The sequence below is a fragment of the Juglans microcarpa x Juglans regia genome, chromosome 7D, assembly GCF_004785595.1.
Source record: "Juglans microcarpa x Juglans regia isolate MS1-56 chromosome 7D, Jm3101_v1.0, whole genome shotgun sequence".
Classification (NCBI taxonomy): domain Eukaryota; kingdom Viridiplantae; phylum Streptophyta; class Magnoliopsida; order Fagales; family Juglandaceae; genus Juglans; species Juglans microcarpa x Juglans regia.
The window spans coordinates 22,609,402-22,635,690 of NC_054606.1; the positions used below are offsets into that span (position 1 = coordinate 22,609,402).

At 36.5% G+C, this 26,289-nt stretch overlaps 2 protein-coding genes across 2 annotated transcripts; one reads left to right on the forward strand and one right to left on the reverse strand.

Annotated features, from left to right (window-relative positions):
• Nucleotides 1-6,710: 6,710 nt before the first annotated feature.
• On the forward strand, nucleotides 6,711-19,510 carry LOC121239158 (protein VACUOLELESS1). The gene is made up of 15 exons (XM_041136299.1): nucleotides 6,711-7,694; nucleotides 7,772-8,062; nucleotides 9,498-9,637; nucleotides 10,937-11,042; nucleotides 11,136-11,228; nucleotides 12,593-12,682; nucleotides 12,767-12,880; nucleotides 13,070-13,177; nucleotides 13,258-13,331; nucleotides 16,379-16,433; nucleotides 17,127-17,308; nucleotides 17,569-17,698; nucleotides 17,905-18,007; nucleotides 18,945-19,042; nucleotides 19,180-19,510. The coding sequence occupies exons 1-15, from the start codon at nucleotides 6,894-6,896 to the stop codon at nucleotides 19,342-19,344; spliced, it is 2,550 nt and encodes an 849-aa protein (XP_040992233.1). The 5' UTR covers nucleotides 6,711-6,893; the 3' UTR covers nucleotides 19,345-19,510.
• An 880-nt stretch (nucleotides 19,511-20,390) lies between these two features.
• On the reverse strand, nucleotides 20,391-21,152 carry LOC121238211 (F-box protein At4g18380-like). The gene has a single exon (XM_041135044.1). The coding sequence runs from the start codon at nucleotides 21,150-21,152 to the stop codon at nucleotides 20,391-20,393; it is 762 nt and encodes a 253-aa protein (XP_040990978.1).
• Nucleotides 21,153-26,289: the final 5,137 nt, after the last annotated feature.

The window sequence follows — 26,289 nt, forward strand, 5'->3', positions numbered from 1 at the left end:
AGCACAACTCTGTTCCTAACAGAGTTCACAGTAACCAAACATAAAACTCCATACCCAACTAGGTTGAGTATGGAGAAACCAAACCCCAACATCACCGACTAAGCGGAGGGGGGACAACACCCTTTGGACCTAAGTCCGAAGGGACAAATGTTTTTGGGTTTTTTTGTTTTCTTGAAAATAAAGACAATGCATAAATAAATAGAGAAAATACTGCAAAAAGGGAAAAACAGTGCACAAAAAACGCCTCGGAAGGGAAAACCGACGGTCGGCCTTGGGAGATCCAGAGTTGCCGGTTCGGGAACTGCCGCGCGTTGCAACGGCATAGAGCTCCTTGGTGGCGCGTGAGGGCCACGCGCTGACGAGCTTCGGGATTTTCGTCCCGCGCGTGCAGGCTACTCTCCACTCCGGTTGGGGCCGTGTTCGGTGGACGTGTAGATCGGCGGCTGGGCAACCTCCTGGTGAGGCGCGTGTTGGCTATAAGAACCCCGAAGACCACGAACGGCGATTCTCCCTTTATTTGGCCTGAAAAAATAAAAAGAAAAAAACAAAATACAAAGAAAAATCAGAGAAGTAGAGGGAAAGAGTGAAGGGGGAGGGAGAAGTAGATCGAAGGGGTCATTGATAACAATAAGATGGCAACGAATCAGTATGAAAAGATAATATATGGAATCAATAAAAGAGATAATATAATATAATATTCTTAATAAACTTGGCTTTGGAACCAAATTAATTTCAATAACATGCAAAATTGGAATTAAAGAAATTATAGAAGCTATATCCCTAGTTTTTTATAGTATTGATGAAGAAAGTATGTCATCAAGCTGCCATTATCAGCAAACCCAATTATCTCTAGCTCAACAGGTCTCTCCTACCCAGCAAGCCTCTCATTCACAAACTTCTTCTCTTTGATAATTAAGATTACTCCAAGATTGTAACGCACCGGTCCAGAAGGTCTGGAGAGTTAACTCATACCATCTAAAATCATCTCTAATAATACTATTAAAATAAACCAGAGTCTCAATGACATATTACCCTATTTGTTCAACACACATATCCATGTTCCTATATAAGGGCACATTAGTGGTGTCTCATTAATATACATAAACTTTCCCACAAAGAGTATGAATATCCATTACTCAATATACCAAAGCCACATACAATATTAACACTACCAAAAGACTCTCCAACAATCATTGTATCCTAAGGCACTTAGTCTTCTATGATCAACAAACTTGCAAGCACTCCCTATTCTGGATTTCCAGTTGTTGCATCAAAATTATCTGAAACATATTATGGAGATAGGGGGTGAGTTATCAACAACTCAGTAAGCAAAGAACATATGCTAGTATGCAAACATAAGCATTTACAGAGTTCAGAATGCAGAACAAAACACTTTTTTATTTTCAAAATGCAGAGTCAGAACATGTTGTCGAAAATATCAGAGCGGAAGTTTAAAATATTCTTATTAGAAATTCCCTTGGCACAGCATAACTGAAACATCATATCAGAATAGGATTCCATGTTTAATCCCCGTGATAGGGTTGTGCAAACCCCGGCGGCCAATTGAGCAGAAACAGAATGTGAATCTTCCCCTTATTATTCTCGAAGCCCCGAGTGTGCACATAGGAAAGATTACGCAGAAAATCACTTTGTTTCCAAAGTGGGTGCACCAGAAACAGAAAAGTTGATACCAACCCAAATAGAGGCCACAATTTTACACATGTGGTAAGGTCAGAACAGAAACAAAATGTCATGCCAGAAGTTTCAAAAATCACATTAAACCATATCAGATTACAGAACATTTTCAGAACAGAACATAATCAGATCACAAAATTATAATTTATGCACCAATTTCATATTCGTTCTCTTTTGCACAGTTCAGAAACAAAATGTCAAAATAAACTCATGTCTATACTAGTCATGTCAAAAAATATTTCTTTGTTATACAGAATTTCATGAGTAATGCAGAATAAATAACTGAGATCAGTTTCAAAATTTCTTTTCATAACAAAAACATGCATATTTTCAAAAAATCAATCTCAGATCATTTTATTTTATACAAAATGTAGCATAGAAACTCCGCTTACTTGGACTCATTAGTCTTTCAAAAATTTTCTTCAACAAAGCCGAACAAATATTAATCGTCGCCTATAAAAATCACGTAATTCCCGTAAATTTTCAAACAATCACGTGTTTCGATATTTAAACCTAAAATGCTAAAAGAATCTATTTTAAAACCTCAAAACCTAAAATTCTCATAATTCGTAAAATACCATTATTTTCTAAAACCATCAATATCCACTTAATCGAATTTGTATCGAATAAGAGGTTTAATCGAACGAGAATTGAGACAATTACAGAATTCAATAAAAAGTAATTTAAAAATATCTAAAGTACCAATGACGCATTATAAATTAATAAAATACTTAAACTACTTAAAAAATCTTATAAATTACGCCATGAAAAACTTCTCTCTTAAAAATAGGTTTACTTCCTTTAGTTAACTATGTTATTAAAATATTTTCTACACAAAAATAATGTTTTATGAGACTTAAAACAAAACTCATTTTAACATAACTAAAAAAAATACCTCTCATCCAAAACATATTTCTGGAAAGTATAGGGGTAAAACTAGTGATAGAACTCAATTATCAAGTTAACACTTTATATTTATAATATATATTATGTACGTACCTCACTTATAAGAATAAAAACCAGATGAACAAACACTACACGGGAATAATACCCAGCATGCAGTGGCAGGGGCTTACCCAAGGGAAATCGTAGCACGCGTGGAGGGGTAAGGCACGACGGGGCTGGCTAGAGGGGCTGTGGTGATGCGGCAGGAGAGCAGGAGTGCTGCAGAGCTTCCGTCAAACTACGCTGAGCACGAGAGAAAGAGAGGGAGAGGTGAGCGAGAGAGAGAACGGCGGGAGACAAAACACGGAGACAGAGCTCGGCTTACCGAGGGTGGTCACGACGGACCTGGGCGTACAACCGGCGTCTTTTGGTTGTTCCCGCTTGATGTTGAGCAGTTGGATGGCGGCGCTAGGTTCACTATGGAGGAAGGTTGGTGCTCTATTTTTTTTACGGTGGTGCAACAGAGGTGGTGTTTACACGGAGAGGGTGGTGGCGCACGGCTTGAGTAATGGACTATGAGAGGCGAAGGTACCGGCGCGAACTGTGTTTGGTAGAGTTACGACAAATGGGTTGGCTTTGGAGGTGGTGGTTTACTGGATGTAAACCAAGCCCTTCGGTTAGTGTTTTACGGAGAAGGTGGTGGCTAGTTGCGGTCTGTACTAAGGTTCACGATGGGGGAGTGGAGACTCAGATAAGTTTAGATGACTGAAAAGTGTGAAGAGAGGGCAGCGGCGCTGAATCTAAGTTGAGGATGCTTAACACATATATATATAAGATATATATAGTAAAGAGGTAAAAAACCTAGAGGAGAGGATAGAATGACTACATGAAAAAGGAAATTGAATGCAAACCGTGCGATAGAGTCTGAAAAACGATTCTACTGACTGGGTTCTTACGTCTAAAAAGAAAAGAAAATAAAATAAAAGAAAATAAAATAACATAACATAACATAACATAAAGTAAAAATATACTTAGGCTCACGTCTTGGACCCTTAACGAGATTATTGCATGGCTTTTATTTAAAGTTTTGAGTCTCTACTCAACCTAAAATAAATACACTTATCCCATAAAATTTTTCTGATGAACATTCACTTGATCCATTAAAAATTTTAAAACTTAATTATCAAACCTATTGAAAAATTATACTCCGTCAAAAATATCTTAGGCCCAAACTCTCTTCTAAAAAAAATTTTACTCGTAATCTTAAACGATTTTTTTTTTTTTAACTATAAACCCAAAATTTTGTAGAACAACTTGACTGGCTCGGTGTTACAAAGATGCTCAAGACTTACTTGATCAAGACTTTTCAAATTATAATCCACATCTTGCGCCATAAAAGATAAATAAAGATGTAGGATCTTCAATTATGAAATCTAGGGTACAATTATTCAAGTTAAATAAGACATCTGGACTAAAATAATTATCATTACTGTTGCCTCCAATGCATCAATACAAAATAACTTTTGAAAATATTATCAAGTTACTGTACCACTTTTATTGTTTTCACCGATGTATCGTGACAAAACAACTTTCAGCGACCATTATTATAATACTATACACCTTTTACTATTTTTGTCAGATGTAATTATCGAATGCACTAGTATAATGCCTATAAAAGGAAGGTTTGCGAAGGGAGATAGGGCATTCAGAAATCTTCTCTCTTGCATCATTTCGAAGGAAAAACATTTCCTTCCTATCTTCTTTAGTAATATCTTCTTCAAGTCCCCATGTCTTCCATTGTTAGTACTCTAAAAGATTAATCTCCTTATAAGTATGTTTAGTTTAATAATAATTTTGTTTACAATTTATTATCTTATTTGCTATGCACCTTTCCTTTTTACCATCATTTATCTTTATACCTCTATACTTATTATTCTATATATTATTATATGTCCCAATACTCATTTTTAAGAAGAGGTTGAGGAAGGAGAAACTACCTTAGAATATGTATATAATTTAGAAGAAGGATTTGTAGAGGATAATGGTGAGACCTGATTATAAGAATGTCATATTGGTGACAGTGATCCTAACATTGTATGAAGTCTTGGAGTTGCAGAAAAATATGGTAAAGGATAACGGGAGATGGTGGTATAACATATGAATATTTGGATTTTACTTAGAGTTTCGAAGACAATATTATTTTCCTTGTAAAGATTCTCAAGAGAGAAAATTAGAAAGAGAATTAGGTTATCCTTTAATATGTTCAATATCTAAATCGAAAATACTTAATACAACATGTCATCTAGCAAATAAATCAATTAAAAGTAAAACTTTTGATTTAATAAATCATTTTGAAATTTAGAAATGCACAATAAAATGGCTAGAATTTCTTTTTTTAATAGTGTTGTAATTCTTTTGAGCATGATTCTAACATTTCGCTGAAATTGAATGATTCCACACATATAAGATGAGATAAAAGTTGAAAGTTAAATAAAATATTGTTATAATATGATATTTTAATATAATTTTTGTTTTGAGATTTGAAAAAGTTGAATTGTTTATTATATTTTGTGTAAGAGTTTGGAAAAGTTATAATGATTATATGAGATAAGATGAGATAGTTTGATTTGTAAAACCAAACCAAACCTTAAAATTCCTCCATTACCAAGGACAAAGGTATTAGTTTCAACAATCTTTTAAATATAAGAAGATAGTCCCTAAACGAGGGAGTTGTTTAACGTTTATTTTTATAATATTTGTATGTTTTTCTTTCTAGAGAGACATATTCGTTTTTAATCTTTGAAATAAAGTTTTATATAATGGTCTAAAATATTAGTAAAAACCATATACATAATTAAGGTTTCCTATAAATATTTGAACTAAAATATTTGATGTTTTTAGTGTTACTTTATTAACGAAGAAGAAATTAACATATTATCAATGTAGACAATTGAAAAATGAGTAAATATCTCATTCACAATATTTAAATTTATTAGAGGCATTTTTTCAATGCCAATTACATGACATATCATTCATAATGTCTAATGAGATTGTAAAAGTTATTTTCTAACCATCTTGTTTATTAATTTATATTTGTCAAATGAATAATACTAAAGAGAACTTTCTAATACACAAATTTAAAATTTGTGTATATCATCACATTTTATAAGAATATAGTGATATTATATATGCGGGATGTTAAAAAATAAAATATTCTTCTTATCAATTACTATTTATTACTTCATACCAATGTTTTGAATACTGTACTGGACGCTGTACTGATCAAGACACTAGAACGAAATATTTTGATATCTTTATTATTTTGTGTACTGTTTCGAGATAGTTGATATATGAATAAATTATATATATAAATATATATAAAAATTATATTCTAAAATAATAGTTTATATATGAATAAATTATATATTTAAATTATAAATAACTCAGTTTGAATTTAGGGTAAAAAAATGAGCTTGTAGTTTGAAAAAATGAAAAAAAAATTAAAAGTCGAAATATCGACCGGTACGGGCTAAAATACAGGTCGGAATATAGGCCGGTATAACCGATACCAACCGGTACTGTCGGTATTTGGGCTGGTACGATACGAAATTTAAAACAGTACTCCACACTCCACATCTTATGAAAAATACTTCTACATTCTATGAAAAAATTGTAAGTATAGAATGTGAGAGTGAATAATAACTGATGAGTAGAATTTCTTTATAAAAATTAGGTGATAGTTGTATATCATTATTTCCTTGCAATTAACCGATGAAAACTCTATGGATAAAATGATAATATAAACAAGGGGACTGAGGGCAAAATACAAAACAAAACAAGACAGAACTATTGTATATTAATAAATTAATAATAAAAAATGCTACTCTTACCGTTATATTCTACCGTTTTATTATATCACTATAATTTTTTATTTTAATTTTTCTTAGAAATATTTTTTAATAATATTATATATTTTTTAAAATATTAAAAAAATATATATTTAAAAAAAAAAACAAAAACTCAATTTGACGTAGCTCCCAGCAGGAGCTGGAAGCGGTGGACGACGTCCCATTAATAATACAGTCGGCATAAAATGTATTATTCAAAAACTATTTTTTTTTCCTCGGCTCAATTTTTCGATTCCAAATATGATTAGAACTCGAGTCCGAACTGAATTTCATCTCTAACGGCTTAAAACACCTCAAAAAGAAGGAAGAAGGAAGCCAGAGAACCGAGAAACCCAATCCATGAATCGAAGCTCTCCCATCAAGCCTTCACCCTAATATTTTCGATCCCCCTTTCCTTTCCTACAAATGGCGAACGTCTCGGTGGCCGCTGAGTGGCAGCTCCTCGGCGATCGCTATTACCGCAAGCCTGATCTCTACCACCCGTTGCGGTGGAAGCACATCGACCTTAGTCGTAATAAGGTCGCCTGCGCTCCCTTCGGAGGGCCCATCGCCCTCATCCGGGACGACTCCAAGATCGTCCAGCTCTACGCCGAGTCTGCCCTCCGCAAGCTCCGCATCTTCAACTCCGCCGGTGTCCCACTCTCCGACACCATCTGGAAGAACCCCGGAGGCCGACTGATCGGCCTCTCTTGGACCGACGACCAAACCCTCGTCTGCATCGTCCAAGACGGCACCGTTTACCGCTACACCGCCCACGCCGAGCCCCTTGAGCCCAACTTCTCGATCCTAGGGCAAGAGTACCTGGACGAGAACGTGGTCGAGTGCGTTTTCTGGGGAAACGGTGTCGTCTGCGTGACGGACGCTTGCAAGGTCTTTTCCATTGCTGATTTTAAGAGCAAAAGCCCGAGGCCATTGAGGCTTGCGGACCCGGCACCGGAGGGGATCGAGGAGCTGCCGCATTGCGTCGCCGTGATCGAGCCCCAGTACACCATGTCCGGGAACGTAGAGGTTCTTTTGGCGATTGGCGATGGGGTGGTGATGGTGGAGGAGGACGAGGTACAGCCGTTGCCATTGCCACCCGGCGATGGACCGCTTCAGAAGATGGTGGTCTCAGGGGACGGGAGGTTTGTCGCGTCTTTTACGCACGATGGCCGAATGGCGGTGTACTCTACGAGGTTCGAGAAGATCTTTGAATACGAATGCGAGGTTCGTGGCGTCATCTTTTAAACAACGATTGTGTAGCTTATTTGAAATCTTTATTTATCTTGTTTTCGTGGGTACAGTCAGCTCTTCCTCCTGAGCAGCTAGCATGGTGTGGTTTAGACAGTGTGCTACTGTATTGGGATGATATGCTTCTGATGGTGGGTCCTTCTGACGAACCGGTGCGCTACCTGTATGATGAACCAATAGTTCTTATCCCCGAGTGTGATGGAGTGAGGATATTGTCTAACTCAAGTATAGAATTTCTACAACTGGTGCCTAATTCCACTGTATCCATCTTTAAGATTGGGAGTACATCGCCTGCTGCTTTACTGTATGATGCTTTGGATCATTTTGACAGGCGCAGTGCCAAGGCAGGCTTCTCTCTCTCTCTCTCTCTCTCTCCCCTCTCCCCCAACGTTTTCAATAGGCAAACATAATGGCTAACTTCATTTTACATTTATTTTGTATGATTTCATTTGCTTGGTTACTATGTTTCTTTATTCATTCACCTCTTCATTGGAAAACAAAGATTTGTCTTCCTTTTATTTTTTGACAAGTAAAATAAAGTTTTAGTAAGGCTAAAACTAGGAAACGCCCATGCACATAGGAAGTATACAGCAAAGAAGAACAAGAGATGAATACAAGGTAATCATGAAAATTGGCCCCATTGAAAACAATAGCATGGCCCCAAGACATAAGGAATGGAAAAAGAAACATCTAAGGTCTTCCTTTTATTTTGAGTTGTCAAAAAATAAAAGAAAGCGTGGAATGATTGTTATGGAGTGGTGCTTCATGTGCAAGAAAGCTGCAGAATCAGTAGATCAACTACTTCTACATTGTGATGTGACTAAAGTGTTATGGGATGGTGTGTTTAGAACATCTGGACTGACCTGGGTTATGCCAAAATCAGTGGTAGATTTACTTGCATGTTGGACTAGAATTCATACTTGCTCTCAAGTGGCAGCTGTGTGGAAGATGATTCATTTGTGCATTATGTGGTGCATTTGGTTGGAAAGGAATGTGAGGTGTTTTAATAATAGGGAATGCAATGTAGAAGAACTCTGGAAATTTTTTATGTGTTCCTTGTTTAGTTGGTTTTCAGCTTTTGTACTTAATGGAGGGGCTGTCTATGAGTTTTTGTCCTCGTTTTTCTAGCATTAGAATGTATTTAGGCATTTCTTTTGTATACATCATGTGTACATGGACTTCGCCTATTGCATTTGATGAATAAAATTTGTACTTATAATAAATAAATAAATAAATAAATTGAAATAGATCACATATAATTTGTCAATACCAAAAAGATGGGCTGTCAGACATAATATTGCTGCTATATTTAAGAAAAAATTTCAGCAGCCATTGTGCTTAATGGAACTAGTGTTCGTGACTTTCTGTTTTTAATTTATGGTTCTTGGAATGTATTTAGGTGTTCTTTTGTATACTTCCTGTGTATATGGGCTTTGCCTACTTCATTCGTATCAATAAAATATGAGATGTTTAAATATACCAAGTTAGACCAATTTTTCTTATTTGCTTGCTGTTGGACAATGTTATGAATGGTTTACCTGTTGGTGCCTCTTTCAAACCTACTACATATGTAATTTCCAAAAGCAATATGTCAATTGATTGAGTATTTAACATTCATGCACCGAAGTTTTACTCATTCTTTTGTCCTTTTTATTTTTATTGGTCTTGTAAAACAGTGTAGAAAAAGAACTAGACAAGCACTTTTTTTATAAGTAGAACCACATAAGCACTTAGGGGTTTATTATATTTTGGTGTGTCTAACAAAGTATTGTTTGCCAGGCAGATGAAAACTTGAGATTGATAAGATCCTCCTTGTCAGAGGCTGTTGAAGCATGTGTTGATGCAGCTGGTCATGAATTTGATGTTTCACGACAAAGGACACTGCTAAGAGCTGCCAGCTATGGCCAAGCCTTTTGCAGGTGTGTTTGGTTTGCTGATGCAGTGGCATTCCAAATGAGAACAGTTTTAGACGTTATTAGCACTTGACATCATTAGTTGACTACCTTGCTCATACTATTGTATCTTGTTACAGAATACATACGTTTCAGCTTTAGTTATAGGGGAATCCACGCTTAGACATGGCTGGATGGGGATATATATATATATATATATATATTTGTGGCATCAGAACTTATAAAAAAAAAAAAAAAAGGAAAATATTTGTGGGATCAGATCAGGTCCTCAGGATATAGCTAAACTAAAATCACGTTTGGGGCAGGTTCAGCTGTGTGATTTCTAACCATGCGACAGTTTGGTTGGAAATGCCTGTCTCAGACCTCTCCATTATCATTCTTAAGTACAAACTTTAAGATCAACATTAATTGCTTCACTGTATTTTTTTTGGCCTCATTGTCGTTGGGTCATATGGAAATGTAAAGTTCTTCTCTTGCACTCTTGCTCCCATTTTGCATCTCAGTCAACATTGAAACAAACAGTTTCAGTGATCCAAATTTACTGCACAATTGGGGTGAGAAAATATTGGGGGGAAGAGGAAGTCAAGGAGTGTCTGAAGGCTGGGACATATAAGACTATGTTTTGTACAGACTCCTGTCTAAACTGGTTTACACGGATTCTTTTTATATATTTGGATTCATGTGAGTGCTGTGTTTCAACTGGTTTATGGAGTAGCTGAAGGCTGGTAGATGCAAACCAAGTTTCATACAGAATTCTGTCTCAACTGGTTTACGTGGATTCCATTACATTTCTTTTCTTGGGGGTTGGGGTGGATGTGTGCGTGTATATATATATGTATATATATATAGATATATCCATAGGAGATGAAATAGAGAGATTTTGTCATATTTTCCCTTCTTGTTCCTTCAAGTAGTTGGGATTTATGGCTTTGTTGAGTTTGTGGTTCTTAACGTGGAGGTGACCTAGGTAGCATGCGAACACATGGTCTTTTGAATGGCTGCTCACATGCTTAATGTTGTTGCCTGAGTTTATTCTCTGTGAAGTCTGTATTTTTGTTTTATAAGTAAGAAGTAATTTTATTAGAAACGGATGTGTGAAGTCCGTATTTGGTGATATCTTACTAGTTTTGAGCATATCATGGTCTCGGTTGCCTGTATTTTTTGCAATTAAGATGAAATAATTCCTTTTTACCTATTAAAAAGTAATTCTTACTCTGTTAATGGCATGTTTTTAAAGTCTTAAAAGAACAAACATATTTTCTGATTTTTTTGCTCTCGGTAATGATATCCAGTTGGCTTTGGCAGCAATTTTCACCGTGACCGTATTCAAGAAATGTGTAAAACTTTGCGAGTCTTAAATGCTGTGCGCAGCCCTGAGATTGGCATTCCTCTCAGTATCCAGCAATATAAGGTTTTCAAAATTTACTGATTTTTGTTTAAAATTTCAGCATTGAACTTTTATGCCATTTTGTTGATTTTAACACTGAATAATTTGCTGCCCCAGCTACTTACACCGTCTGTTCTGATTGGTCGTTTGATTAATGCACACCAACACCTTCTTGCCCTGCGGATATCAGATTACCTTGGAATGAATCAAGTAAGTTAATATATTCAAATAGACTTTATAAATATGATAAATTTGCACTGTTGCTTTTATAAATTAAGATCTGTATGATATGATGTTGTGCACTGGAAACTTGTGAAATTGTGGTAATGTCAAATTGAAGCATGAAATTATTAGCAATTCTATAAGATCCATCTGAAAAGTAGTGAATCAAAGATCTTAACTTATTCTTTTACTAATCATGGTGAAGAGCAAATTTTATTTTTTTACTTTTTGTTGGGGAGGGGCGTGGGGAGTAGTGCTTGCTAGCGGGTGAAGATGCTCTTTGAGAGATGAAGGGTGACATTGGCACAGATGTAAGATGAAGTCAGATGTAAGAGAGATGTGCTGATTGTGAATATGTGTTAAGAACTATGACAGTTAATTAACAACTTAGAGACATGAATCTGTGGAATTATTGTTGAGCATTGAATACTCTTTTTTAATTTTTGATAAATAATATGTAATTTTATTGCTATGAGAAACTCAAGTACACAAGCATACAAGAGAATACCTTTTAACCATTGATTTCTCTGCTGAAATTGATGTCCATCTACCGTGGTCATAAAAGTGTAGTTTGAAAGCAGTGGAGACCTAAATAAATATCTAAGTAATTTGTTTGTAAATTTTAACAGGAGTTTTGGTTTGGACAGTTATTGATAAGCTTCTAGTGTTAACAATACAGTTCTTTTCAGAATTTTATAAAAAATATGTTTTATTCTAAAGTTGTACTTTACTTGAATGAAGTTCTACTTTGAGATCAGTAAAGTAGCCGAGACAAATTTTTGGGGGAAAAGAAGGTACTTGAGGTAGTGATATTGAAGATGTTCTAAGGAAAAAAACTTCTGAGATGAACCTCTTTCTTTTATTCCCTGGAACATTCAGCAGGCTGTGACAAGAACTGTATTATATCCAGACGAAGCTACTGAATTAACAGCACGAGCTTAAAATGTCTGTTCCATCTCTTTAAACTCATCTCTGGCACCTTTAACTACAAAAGCCCTTTCTGAAAACCAAGAAAAAAAAATCTGACAAAATGTTTATGAGATGAGATATTGAGGTTACTGATTGGACGTTCATGTCCTGATTCATATGCCTGAAAATGATAATCTTTTCTATGCAGTGCCAATTTATATACTGAGATAGCATTTGAATATATTTGTATATGTCCATGTTCTTGATGCTTCGTTGGATCTGTTCCTGACTATTGACTGTCATATTCACTAGTGTCCCATTATTATTTTGTCAGCTACTGATTTTTTAACCTCGATATGGTTGCTGCCTTATATCTGAGAATTGAAAAAGCATAAGTCCATGTATATGTTAAATCCTTTTTTTCCTAATTTGGTTTGTTGTAGGAGGTGGTGATAATGCACTGGGCATGTTCAAAGATAACTGCTTCATTAGCAATCCCTGATGCCACTCTCCTTGAAATCTTACTGGATAAGGTTGTCAATTACTCCAAAACTTTACGTGATTTATGTTCATTCATTCCATATAAACATCTTATATCATGTCTTTTTGAGTTGCAGTTGAAATTATGCAAAGGAATATCCTATGCTGCAGTTGCTGCCCATGCTGATAAGAATGGCCGCCGGAAATTAGCTGCTATGCTTGTTGAACATGAACCACGTTCCTCAAAACAGGTTTTTATTCTCTTTCCTTTTCTTTCATTTGATTGAAGTGCACTTGCGGGGAAAGATCTCCCTCTCTCATTGACTAAAAAATCTGCTAAGTTTTGAATACCCCCTCCCCCAACAAAGAAAAAAAAAAAAGAAAGGAAAAAATGCTGCGGCATTTTATGGAAGTTTCTTATTATGATTTTTTCACTTCAGGTCCCTCTTCTTTTAAGCATAGGAGAAGAAGATACAGCTTTGATTAAGGCAACTGAAAGTGGTGATACTGACCTTGTTTATCTTGTTCTGTTCCATATCTTGCAAAAGGTAACACTTCAACAGAAACAAAAAGTTCTATTTGTAGTCATATACTAGATGCTATTGATAGGCTCTTCTATTTGATGCAGAGGCAACCGTTGGAGTTTTTTGGAATGATACAGGCCAGAACCCTGGCACGGGATTTATTTATAATTTATGCACGGTATGTATAAACTATTTTCTGATTTAGTGTATATTTTTATTTTAGTTATCAAAAGTTATATATATATTTTTTGATAAGTAAACAATTGTATTAATAAAGGATAGGCAAAGCCCAAGTACACAAGATGGTATACAAAGGATTAGGCCTATCTAGGTCATTACAGTGGAAACAAGAAAATCCTGAAAATTTAGGCCATTAAAATCAACAGCTAGAGCCTAAAGAAATAAGGTATGGAAAAATAAAGGTGTAAGCTCCTCTAGTATCCGCTCATTACATTCACACCATAGGCACCACATAATGCATGTAGGTACCATCTTCCAAACGGCTTTGATTTGTGGAGCACCATCTGGAATTGTCCAGCTGGCCAATAAATCTGCCACTGAAAATGACATCACCCAGCTTAATCTAATTGACTGAACACTTCACTCCACACGGCTCTCGCTATCTCACAGTGTAACAAGAGATGATCCACTATCTCGCCAGTTTTCTTGCACATACAACACCAATCTAAAATAATTACCCTACGCTTTCGCAGATTATCAATTGTCAATATCTTACCCAAAGCTGTTGTCCAAGTGAAGAAAAGAGCTTTGGGGGGTGTCTTATTCCTCCACAATCTTCTCCAAGGGAAATGCGTATTTGGAAGAGCGGTAAGGACCTTACAGAAGGAACCAACCGAGAAAACGCCCTTACCCACAGGTTTCCACCACAGTTTGTCAGCTCGCAGTCCGTTCAGTCTCACAGAATAAACAAGTCTGAAAAAAGTCTCAAAACTGTCTAGTTCCCAATCTTGAGCTGCCTTATTAAAAGTGACATTCCATTGGACTTGGTTCCCTAATCGAACTATAAGATCCACCACTAAAGCTTCTTGGTCGCATGCCACTCGGAATACGGATGAGAAAGAATCCATTAGGGCCTCCTCCCTGCACCAAATATCTCGCCAAAATTTTATGCGAGCACCCTCCCCCATCACCAGTTTAGTATGGCGAGAGAACAACCCCCACCTCTTCTTATATGCTTCCAAACCCCCACACCATAGCTCCCATTCCCCTTTTTAGTACACCAACCCCCCCAACCACTACCATGTTTGCAATCGACCACCATTTTCCAAAGAGCTTCCGGTTCCATGTTATATCTCCAAAGCCATTTCCGGAGTAAGGCCCAATTAAACGTTCTCAAGTTTTTTATCCCCAAACCACTGGAGGGAATTGGCCTACACACCTTAAACCCAGCTGACTAAATGAAACTTGAATTCATCCCCCATCCCACTCCATAAAAAGTCTCGATAGAGTTTTTCAATCCGTGCCGCCATGCTAGCAGGAATAGGAAATAAAGACAAAATAAGTTGGTAAGTTAAAAAGAGTACTCTTAATAAGAGTCACCCGGCCTCCTTGTGACAAGTACACTTTCTTCCACCCTGCCAATCTTTGTTATATCTTTTCAATAACAGAGTCCCAAACAGATAAAGCCTGAGAGGCAGCCTCCAACGGCAATCCCAAATATGACATAGGAAGAGAAGCAACCTTACACCCAAGTGTGCTGGCCAAATGCCGAGTGATACTAACATTACCGACTTTTACTAGCTTTGATTTCTTCCTTGTAAGTTGTCTTTGCTAGGTACTTTAGTTTCCAAATGTGAGTGAAAAGATTATGGTTATTAGAGTGTTGACACATTAGGCATTAAAGGTTGCCTAGAGCTGCATGCAGGTTGAACTTTCTGAACACATCTTGGAAAAGTAATGCACATGATGTAGTGACACAAATTCTTGGAAATGCACATGAAGAAAGGCCATCGTGGGGGGTCTAAAACACTTTTCAGAAAAAATAAATTCTTAAAATATATTTGTGGAAAAATGAAGATATAACACGCAACTAGTTTTTATGTGGCTTTTAGATTTAAGAGAACGTTTATACCTGCTTTGAGATTTAAATTCTCAAGTCTCAACTGTAGCAAACAGCTGAGCTGAATATGGTAACAGTATTTCTAACAAAGCCCACCATAGAGAGAAGACACCCGTCAGCACTGGGGTATGTGGGCGGGGTATTGTAAGGCATGGCAGAACTTTATATTTGATCTTTATGAACTAATTTGCCTTTGAACTCAAACGTTAAAATAGAAAATTATGTTAGTCTTACTTATTCAAGGATATTATCATTAACCACTTTCAAGAAATTGGACTTTTTAGTTCAGTAGAAAAGATTGGCGACAGGTTTTTGAGCTGATGGAAAAAAAGAAAATATTTTTACTAATAGGGGGGAGGAGAGGGGGCAATAAGGACATTAATATTGACTAGAATGGGAGGGGGAGAAGATGACAATGGATACGATGCAAAATACCATATTTAAAAAAAGGTGAAACGAAATGAAAATATTGGAACTATGCTTTGTTCATCTTTTGTTCAATCAGAGAATACAAACATGTGTGTTCCGTAAACCTTACAGCATGAGTTAGTTAATCGCTGATTTTGCATAATACGCATGTGGTGGAAGAATAAGCAGATTTTAGCTTAAGAGTGCGCTTACTGCTGTGCCCTGAAAATTACTAAAAGTATGTGCAGATGTGTCGTTTAGGCTAGTTGAGGGCATGGCCTCTCCTGATGTGGAGTGAGGCATGTGGGCTGCAACTTAGTATGGATTTTCTAATATGCACTTTTACCGTAGTCAAAATAAATCGTTTGCTTTCAAGGATCTCATTGCATGTTGTCTGTTTTGTGCACATGTTTCTGATGCAGGATAAGTATTTCTTAATTTTTTGGTTTTCCTCCTGACTTTAGTTTCGTGTGTTTTCAGTTTTTCCAATAACTCAAGGATTTTGGTCTTTTACCATAAGATTGAGATTGATGGCATATAGTGAAACAAATTTCATCATTGAATCACTGAATAATTGAGATGGTTTTAGTAAAAGGAGTTTTCTTCTGTGCTCTTTTTCATTGTGTGTTCAAGGATTTAAAAGAGACATGTTCTTCTCTTTTCTTTTGCTTGTGTTACATCATTGAATGTGGTGTTTTGTGCTTGTGCATGAATGCTCACAATGTTCATTGTTTCAGGTGTTATAAGCATGAATTCCTGAAGGACTTCTTCCTATCAACTGGACAACTCCAAGTATGTTTAAATTCTTTGAGATTGGTGATTGATATTTGATCTACACAGACACACATATGTATTAAGTTCTTTAGAGAGTATATCTGTATTTGAAAGGTCGTGTAGAGAGTAGGAATCCTTAGGTCGGTTATTGTATCCTCTTTTTGTGATTACCATGAAAATGGAGTTTGGTGTCAGAAATGGCTCTGATTATTGGATTTAGGTCTTCCCGTTTCAAAATTCTAAAATATATTAATAGGTATGACAGGATGAGTGTGCCATCAGAAAAAAAAAAAAAAAAAAAAAAGGGTGGAATGCTCTAGGTAGCCGTCATTGTCATACACCTCCTGGTTTTACTTGAGATCACTTTATTTTCGCTTCCTTCCTTCCATCCATTTGATTTCTTAGTTTTATTTAGTATTTGTCTTAACACATTAAGGCCCCGTTTGGATAGTGAGATGAGATGAGATGGTTTTAGATGAAAGTTAAAAGTTGAATAAAATATTTTTAGAATATTATTTTTTAATATTATTATTTTTTTGGGATTTGAAAAAGTTAAATTGTTTATTATATTTTGTGTGGAAATTTGGAAAAGTTGTAATGATAAGATGAGATGAAACCATTTCTGTATCCAAACGGGGCCGGCCTAAATTTTCTGATGGTAATCTCTGTTTGTTGGAACATTAATTTTTATAATGTTTTCTGGTTTCAAAGGAGGTTGCTTTTCTGTTATGGAAAGAATCATGGGAACTAGGAAAGAATCCCATGGCAAGCAAAGGATCTCCACTCCATGGTCCACGCATAAAACTTACTGAGAAGGCCCACAATCTTTTCTCAGAAACGAAGGAACATACCTTTGAGTCAAAGGCTGCTGAAGAGCATGCAAAATTGTTAAGGTGAGAAAAGAATAACATTTTTTATTCGCACCACTAGATGCATCAAATAATTATTACTGTAAACCTGCCCTTTGTTGTATCAGGCTTTAAGACAAAGCATGCTATAGTTCCTTATGAGGTCATACTACAATAAATGTATGCAAATAATCACTTGGGGTTTAGACTTGGTTATTTACATTTTACACCACTACTTGATGTATGAAAAAACTATTGTGCAAAATGAAATTATTCTTAGTTCTGATTACTTCCTATTTTTCTAGAATGCAACATGAGTTGGAGGTGACTACAAAGCAGGCCATTTTTGTTGATTCAAGCATTAGCGACACAATTCGCACGTGTATTGTATTGGGAAATCATCGAGCTGCAATGAAAGTGAAAACAGAATTCAAGGTCTGTAAAGTTCCTCTAATGCCTCCTAGGGTAAAAGTGAAAAAGTGTTTCTCTTATGCCTAATTCCATGTTTTTCTAAAGCAATGAAGCTGAGATATTGGGCGCGACGAGATCAAGCAATTGTCAACATTTTTAGTTGTTTACATGCCATCTGTGTGGTCTACTAGATACAATTTGAACGTTACTGATGTTGTTACTTGTCTCAGGTTTCTGAGAAGAGGTGGTATTGGCTTAAGATCTTTGCTTTGGCCACGATCAGAGATTGGGATGCACTGGAAAAGTTCTCAAAGGAGAAGAGACCGCCAATTGGTAAGGTTTCCAACTCCTAATTTAGTTTTAGAAAGCAAGGTAAACAACAATACTGTTATAAAAAAAAAAAAAAAAAAAAGGAAAGCAAGGTAAAGAAGAAAACACATTTCGTTTACTTATAAAAAGAAGAAGAAGAAAACGCATTTAAAGTCTTGCTGCCTTTATAACGATTACGTTGTAGATTTATATTGTCGTTTACATTCAAAGAATATTTTGGTGTAGATGTCAACAATTATTAAGTTTTGCTTCCAATTATGTGTTATTCTGATTCGGGAGTATCTGAATGTTTGTATCTGATAGCTCAACTCAAACAATCAACAAAACATCGGACAACTTTGAATATTTACTATTTAAAATCAGTTTGAGTCTTATTAAATGTCTGCTACTGTAATAAATAAAGGAAAATGCTAGTTTGCTCCCTGGGTTTGACCGTTTGTGCATTTTTTTAAATGTTTAAAAAAGTTACTTTAATGAATGTGTATTTTTTTAATTTTTAAAGAATGTTTATTATTATTATTATTATTATTATTATTTAAAAAAAGGCAGAACTCCCAAAGGTCACACCCAGCGGTAAGTGCTGGGCGGCACAGTAGCATGGTCCAACAATAAATTATCTACCATCCAAGGTCACGTGCAAATTTTAGTGGGAGAGAACCCACTATATCCCAATATTGTTTTCATATTATGAAATCTAATGGATTCAGATTGTTATCACATCATATGCCATATCATTTCTTGGTCTTGAGCTTTTGTATTTTTTTTTTTTTGGTAGAAATGGGGCATTGAAAGTGTTTTGTAGCCACAAATTGCCAAAAACAGAATTCGAAGGCATATTTATTTTCCATTTAAAAGATGAAAAGTAGGTGTAGATCTTTTGTATGTTCTTTCATGACATACTTCATGAATCGATTAGCTAATTGTTCTTCGCTGCAAACAGGCTACCGTCCATTTGTGGAGGCCTGCATTGAGGCAGACGAAAAAGGGGAAGCTCTAAAATATATCCCCAAACTCACAGATCCTCGAGAAAGAGCTGAGGTAAATAAATCTGCAATGAATTCAATAATGTAGTGATATACCTCTGGCCAAACCAATTATTGCTCGCTCTGTGTTTGCATGCGTTTAATTTTTGCATACAACACCCTTACCTTAAGCTCTTGTTTGATATGAAACAGTCTTATGCTCGGATTGGCATGGCCAAGGAAGCTGCTGATGCTGCATCGCAGGCGAAAGATGGTGAATTGCTTGGTAGATTGAAATTGACCTTTGCACAGAATGCAGCCGCTTCATCAATTTTTGATACGCTTCGTGACAGACTTTCCTTCCAAGGAGTTTCTTAAACTTCCAACTTTATTTTTATTTTCTCATCTTCGCAATCTTTTCATCGGGGGCTTTTTTTTTTTTTGGTGCAATTTCTCCTTTAAGTAGTGTATATTTGCGAATGTATGTAGTAGAGACCGTAGTTTCGTTTCTCGAGATGATTAATGCCACTGAAAGTTCAGTCCACCATACCTGTTATTACACACATTTGGTGGAATTTAAGTGACTATTGGTTGAAGTTTAATTATCGAGAACTGTTACAGCCACAATAAATTTACAAATGTAAACTCACAAACTCATAATTTCATATGATATTTGGATTTACTTTATGATAATAAAAGTAATTTTACAATCTAATATACCACATCAAACAACTTTAGTATGTGAGTTTATTTTTTCAGGACGTCTGTTGCTAAAACAGCATAAAGGCATGCGTTGGTTTGAAATGATATTAAAACAACTTAGATTGGGTACAAATGAGGTGTTAGTAAAAGAATTAGTAGTAAATTTATTTTGATAGCAAGATGAGAGGACACAATATATACATATATATATATATATACATTGTATGACCTTCTAATAAAATATGTTTAAAATTATGGCCATTGAATATAAGCCAGAGTTCTTGAAGAGTTCATATGCTGAATTTATGAAAACTAGAAATACTATTTATCATTCCTGAGTATTTTTCTCGCTATGGAAAAACAAAAAGCTAACCTAATAATTGATGATAAGTAATGCAAACATGAGAATAAAGTGGAATGAAAGGGCTGCGTACTGCGTATGACCACAAAACTCCTGCGAGAAAAATACTCCTCTTCACAAAAGGAACTCAATTCCATCACAAACTTGGTCTTCCTCTTCACCATCTCTCCCACAGCTTCACCAAAAACTGCCTTATCTTCGTGATGCTCCTCTCCATCCAAATCACCCACCAACAAATCACCATCACTTTTTCCTTCTCCCCTCGTCACCCCTCCATTAACAGGCCTAATCAACGCAATTGTCACTCCTCTCATGACAATCCCCGATGCCAGAAACTCCATTACAGGCTCGTACCATAGCTTCATGCACGAATTTGGTATTGGAGTCCTCTCCGACAACATCCCCATCGAGTCATAGTAATAATATTCCTCAACTCAACGATATGTTCTTCAGCCATACAAAGCTTCCATTGCTTGCTTACATCCGTAACAACAACCCTTTGAAGCGTGCAGCACTTTGCAACAATCTCTTTCAACAAGTATTGAAAACATTCTTGTTCTTGTTCTTCTTCATCACGTACTTCGTTTCCAGTAGTACTGTTCGTTGATGAAAGTTTCTTCCTTTCAAAAGATGTTGCCCCAAGGATTACGCAACACTTGAGCTCTTCTCCAAATTCAGCTTTCCACTTGAGCAATCTTAATGAATGATCACCACCGTCAAATTCCATGTCACAGCCAATACAAGGTAGCTCTAAATGCAAAGTCTTTACCCCATTGAAGTTTTTCAAAACTCCACAAGGGGAATGGTATAAGAAATGGTTAGGCTTTAAGTTTTTAGCATGTCTAGCAGAAATGATATGGTGAAGAAATCGAACGTGTTTTGTGACCAAATTCTGCACAAAAACCTTGAAAACTTTTTTGGGTAAGCCACCCCTGGGTTTTGGATCAGGCACAACACGAGGGAGGGGAAGAAAAACAGTGTCAATTTGAGAAATAAGAGAAGCAAAACGCTTCGAGACTGAGAGGCATCTGATTAGAGTCTTAGCATCAAGGAGTTTATTGCATATGAGGAGGGGAATTGCATCTGGAAGACGATCAAAATGATCTTCTTGGTTGGAATCCATTGACTTAGGTTATAAGGGAGAGGCATAAAAGATCAAAAGAGTGGGAAAAGTTATATATAAAGGGTGCAAACAGTTTGGTGGCTTTTGTAAGAGAGAGAGGAGACTCTTGTCTGTTAGACCAAAGTCCATGGTACTAGGACACGGTTTTAGTAGGACCAAGTTTCTATGTTGATAGTATTAAGGAAGGTGACACAAATTATGGACAGCCCTGCTAGCCGAAATCTTTGTAGATGTTTTTTGTATTTAGAGTATAGCCGTAAATCATGTTATACACTTTCTATAATTGATTTCTTAACCTTGAATATCTTAGCCATTAAGTTTGTATATTTTCCTTCGATAGAATTGTAGTCATGTATAAACATTGTCCTTGAGAAATGAAACTGATGTGAAAAATTTCCATTGAAAACACTTGCAGTATTATTTCAACCGATGTAATCTCATTTCCAATCTAAAAAAAAACTCATTGGGTAAGGCAAGACAAGCTCATTCTCAGTGCTATTCTTGCATCTACCTCCACCTCTATCACTCCTCTCATCGCCTCTGCTAAAACATCTCATGAGGCGCAAAAAAAAAATGACAAATATGTATGCCAATAGATCGCGTACAAGGGCCATGCAACTCAAGGAAGAACTGACCTTGATCCACGTGAGAATTGCTCGATTCCAGACTATCTTCATGCTGTCAAAGCTTTGGTTGATGAAATAGCTCTCATTGATCATCAAATTTCAGACGATGATCTAACGCTATATGTCTTAAATGGCTTGGGTCCCGATTTTAGGGAAATCGCTACTCCTATTTGAGCAAGAGAGAAATCGCTGGCTTTTAAAGAACTCCATCGTCGGCCATGAGAGTTACTTGCGCTGTATGGAGGTCGCCGCTTAGCAGTTGGTCACTGCTGCCAATTTCACAACCAAAAAATCTGGTTTTCATGGAGGTCACTCGACAAAAGGTTCTAATAGGCCAAATGGGCCATCAAAGAATCAAGGCCCAGTTCGCTCAGGAAATGGCCAACCAAAAGACCAACGACGTAATTCCTCGGGCCGTTCCAAGTCAACTTAGGGACGCTTTCAACCCAAGTGTCAGTTCTGTGATCAGTTGGGCCACACAACCAAGTCTTGTCCACAATTACAATTAACTGAAATGTCAGCAAATTGTGCTGCCACATCAAATGCCCCAGAAACTAAATGGCTCATTGATTCTGCGGCTTCTCATAATATCACTGGTGATCTAACAAATTTGAACGTTCATTCTAAATATGATGGAATTGACAAAGTTATTCTAGGTGATGATACAAGTTTGATTGTCTCACATGTTGGTTGTTTGGTTTTATATTCACCTAAAAAGATTTTTTACCTACATGATACACTCTGTTTTCTCAATATTCACAAGAATTTAATTTCAGTTCACCACTTCACAAAACAAAATAATGTTTTTGTTGAATTTCATCCGTTTTATTTTCTTGTGAAGGATCAGACCACGGGGGCGATATTACTAAAAGGTGCGTGTGAAAATGGCGTCTACATGTTTCAAAACTCGCTGGTGGCTTTTTCATCTAATATGGTTGCTAATGTGCATGAACGAACTTCACTTGATGGGTGGCACAAACATCTTGGACATCTATCAATAAAAGTTGTTCAACACCTTGTTAATCATTTTTCTCTTCCGCTTATCTCAAATAAATTGCCATCTTCATGTACTTCTTTTTCTATTAATAAAGCACATCAACAACTTTTTGGTTCCACTAGTTTCTAAAGTCATGCTCCCCTTGAAATTATTTATACTGACGTTTGGGGACCCGCTCACTACACTAGTCTTGATAGCTCTCGGTATTATCTTATCTTTGTTGATCATCACACAAAATACATGTGGTTTTATCCAATGGTTGAAACCGGTGTGTCAAGTATTTTTTCCCAATTTAAAAATCTTATTGAGACACGGTTCAAGTAAAAAATAAGAAATCTATATTCTGACAATGGAGGAGAATTTCTAAGTTCAAAAAATACTTGTCCCTTCATGGTATAAGTCATTACATTGTTGCTCCATACACGCCTCAACAAAATGGTGTGTTTGAACATCGTCATCGTCACCTTGTGAAAACAGGCCTCACTCTACTTCATGATGCCTCATTACCTTTATCATATTGGCCTCATGCATTTCAAACCGTCACATATCTCATCAATCGTCAACCAACTCCACTTCTCCAAAACAAATCCCCATTTGAGACATTTTTTGGTCAAAGGCCCAATTATCACAAATTAAAAAAATTTGGATGTCTTTGTTATCCACTCCTAAAGCCTTATAATAACCACAAATTACAGCTTAAGTCCACTCCGTGCATCTTTCTTGGATATTCCCAAAACCAAAATGCATATAAATGCATAGACCCAATGACCAAAAAAGGTTGTACCTTTTGGACATGTTACTTTTGATGAAATGCAAAGCCTGATTGCTCCATCCAGCCCAAGCGGCCCAATTTCGAATGGAAGTCCATCTTCAGCAAGTCTTCCTTTCTCTTCCCATTCATCGAATTCGTGTCATCATCTTCTCCATAATGGATCCTCTGCTCCAGTGCAATCATGCGCCTCACCTCAGCCATCACCGCCACCAGAGAACTTGGAAACTGTTGCCATTGCTGTTGCATCACCTCCAGGTAATATTCCCTCTCTCTCTTCTCAAGATTTCTCTCATTCCAATGGTACCTAGGTGTTCATAATTTAAATTCGAGTCCAACTACATCAGAATCCTCTTTACTTGTCATACCCATACATTCATCATCCTTACCGGCACATGCATCAAACCAACCAATTGATTCCATGCGGCGTGCTTTGCCTAAAATTCCATCATCCCAAACGCATTCAATGACCACTCGGTCTATGAATAACATCTTCAAGCCCAAACAGATTCACTCTGTCACTAAACACCCTTTACCATCTACACTTGAACCCACATGTGTGATTCAAGTCGTGTCTCACCCACAATGGTGTGATGCTATGTCCAGTGAGCTCACAGCTCTTATGCGGCATGGCAAATGCGATTTGGTCCCCCCCACCCAAAAAAAAAAAAAAAATTATCATCCAGTGGGCTGTAAGTGGGTAGTTGGAGTGAAAAGGAAAGTCGATGGCTCAGTTGAAAGGTTCAAAGCCAAACTTGTTGTAAAGGGGTATACTCAACGTCCAGGGCTTGATTACAAGGAAACTTTTAGCCCTGTTGTTAAACCAGCAACAATTCGATCTGTGTTAACCATTGCAGTTATGAATGGATGAGATTAAGACAAATGGATGTTAACAATGCTTTCTTACATGGGAAGCTAAATGAAACTGTTTACATGGTGCAACCTCCTGGATTCAAGGACATCTCCAAATCTTATCATGTCTGCCAGTTGAGAAAAGTTATTTATGAACTCAAACAAGCCCCTAAGACATGGTTTTCAGCTCTAAAGCATGCTCTAGTCGAGCTTGGTTTTCAAAATTCAAATGCTGATACTTTATTATTTGTCTATTGCCATGGATCTATTACATGCTACTTTCTTATTTATGTTGATGACCTTGTTATTACAGGGAATGACAAAAGTTTTTTGGCATTTGTTATTGACAAACTTGGTGATCAGTTTTCATTAAAAGATATGGATTCTCATTTCTTTCTTGGAGTGGAAGTCATTCCAACTCGTGTAGGTTTATTCCTATCACAACATAAATATGTTCGTGATATTCTGAAAAGCACCAATATGCTCGGTGCCAAGGATGTTTCTTCTCCTCTCTCAACTAGCACCTCTCTCCATTTGGTGGATGGCACGTCACTACTACAGTTGACAACATTGAGTATCGGTGTGTAATTGGCAGCCTTCAATACCTCTCATTGACGCTTCCAGATATTTCCTTTACGGTTAACAAGCTATCTCAGTTCATACATAAGCCAACAATCACACATTGGACAACCACAAAAAGGTTATTGCGGTATCTAAAACACACAATCTTTCATAGAATTCAACTAAAAAAATACGCTACTCCATCTTTAACAACCTATAGTGATGTTGATTGAGCTGGGAACATTGATGATCGAACCTCAACTTTGGCTGACATCACGTTTCTAGGCTCTAATTGAATTTCATGGAGCTCCAAGAAACAACGTGCCGTTTCACGTTCATCTACGGAAGCTGACTATCGAGCACTTGCAAATGCAGCGTCTAAAACTATGTGGCTTCTAGCTCTCTTCCAGGGACTTGGATTCTCATTCAAGGCACCACCCTCTCTTCTTTGTGATAACCTTGGAGCAACTCACTCAAGTTCTAATCCTGTGCAACATTCAAGAATGAAACATATTCACATTGATCTTCATTTCGCACGTGATCTAGTTCAATGAGGAGTACTCACTATTTTTCATGTCCACACTCAAGATCAACTGGCAGATTTAATTACCAAACCATTGTCAAGGCAACGCACAGAATTTTTAAGGAATAGGATTGGTCTTGCTGATGGAAGCACAATCTTGCGGGGGCGTATTAAGGAAGGTGACACAGATTATGGACAGCCCAGTGAGCCGAAATCTTTGTAGATATTTTTTGTATTTAGAGCCTAGCCATAAATCATGTTATACACTTTCTATAATTGATTTTTGTAACCGTTGTATATCTTAGCCATTAAGTCTGTATATTTTTCTTAGATAGAATTGTAGTCTTGTATATACATTGCCAATGAGAAATGAAACTGATGTGGAAAAATTTCCATTGAAAACACTTGCAGTATTATTTCTTCTATATACTGAGGATGTTGTGGAAGAAAACAACCTTATTCGATTCTATTTTTGGGGAAAAAAAAAATAGAAGTAAAGAAAACGAGGCAACAACAAACTATGGTGCAGCCAAAAGTAAATTAATTTAGTGGATGTGTTGCGTGGCATGCTTATCCTAGGATGCCAAATTAGAAGGTAGATAATGATCAATGGCATGCCCCCAAATTAGGTGCTCTACTGGATATTATATTCGTTAATTGTGTCTGATATCCACCAGAGTTAAACATTATTGATCATTAATCATTTTATTCATTTTTTAAAAAAGATAAGTACTACAAAAATAAATAGATTACACAAAAGCAAACTCACAAAGTGACGTGACTTCATATGATCAGTTAGATCTATTTTA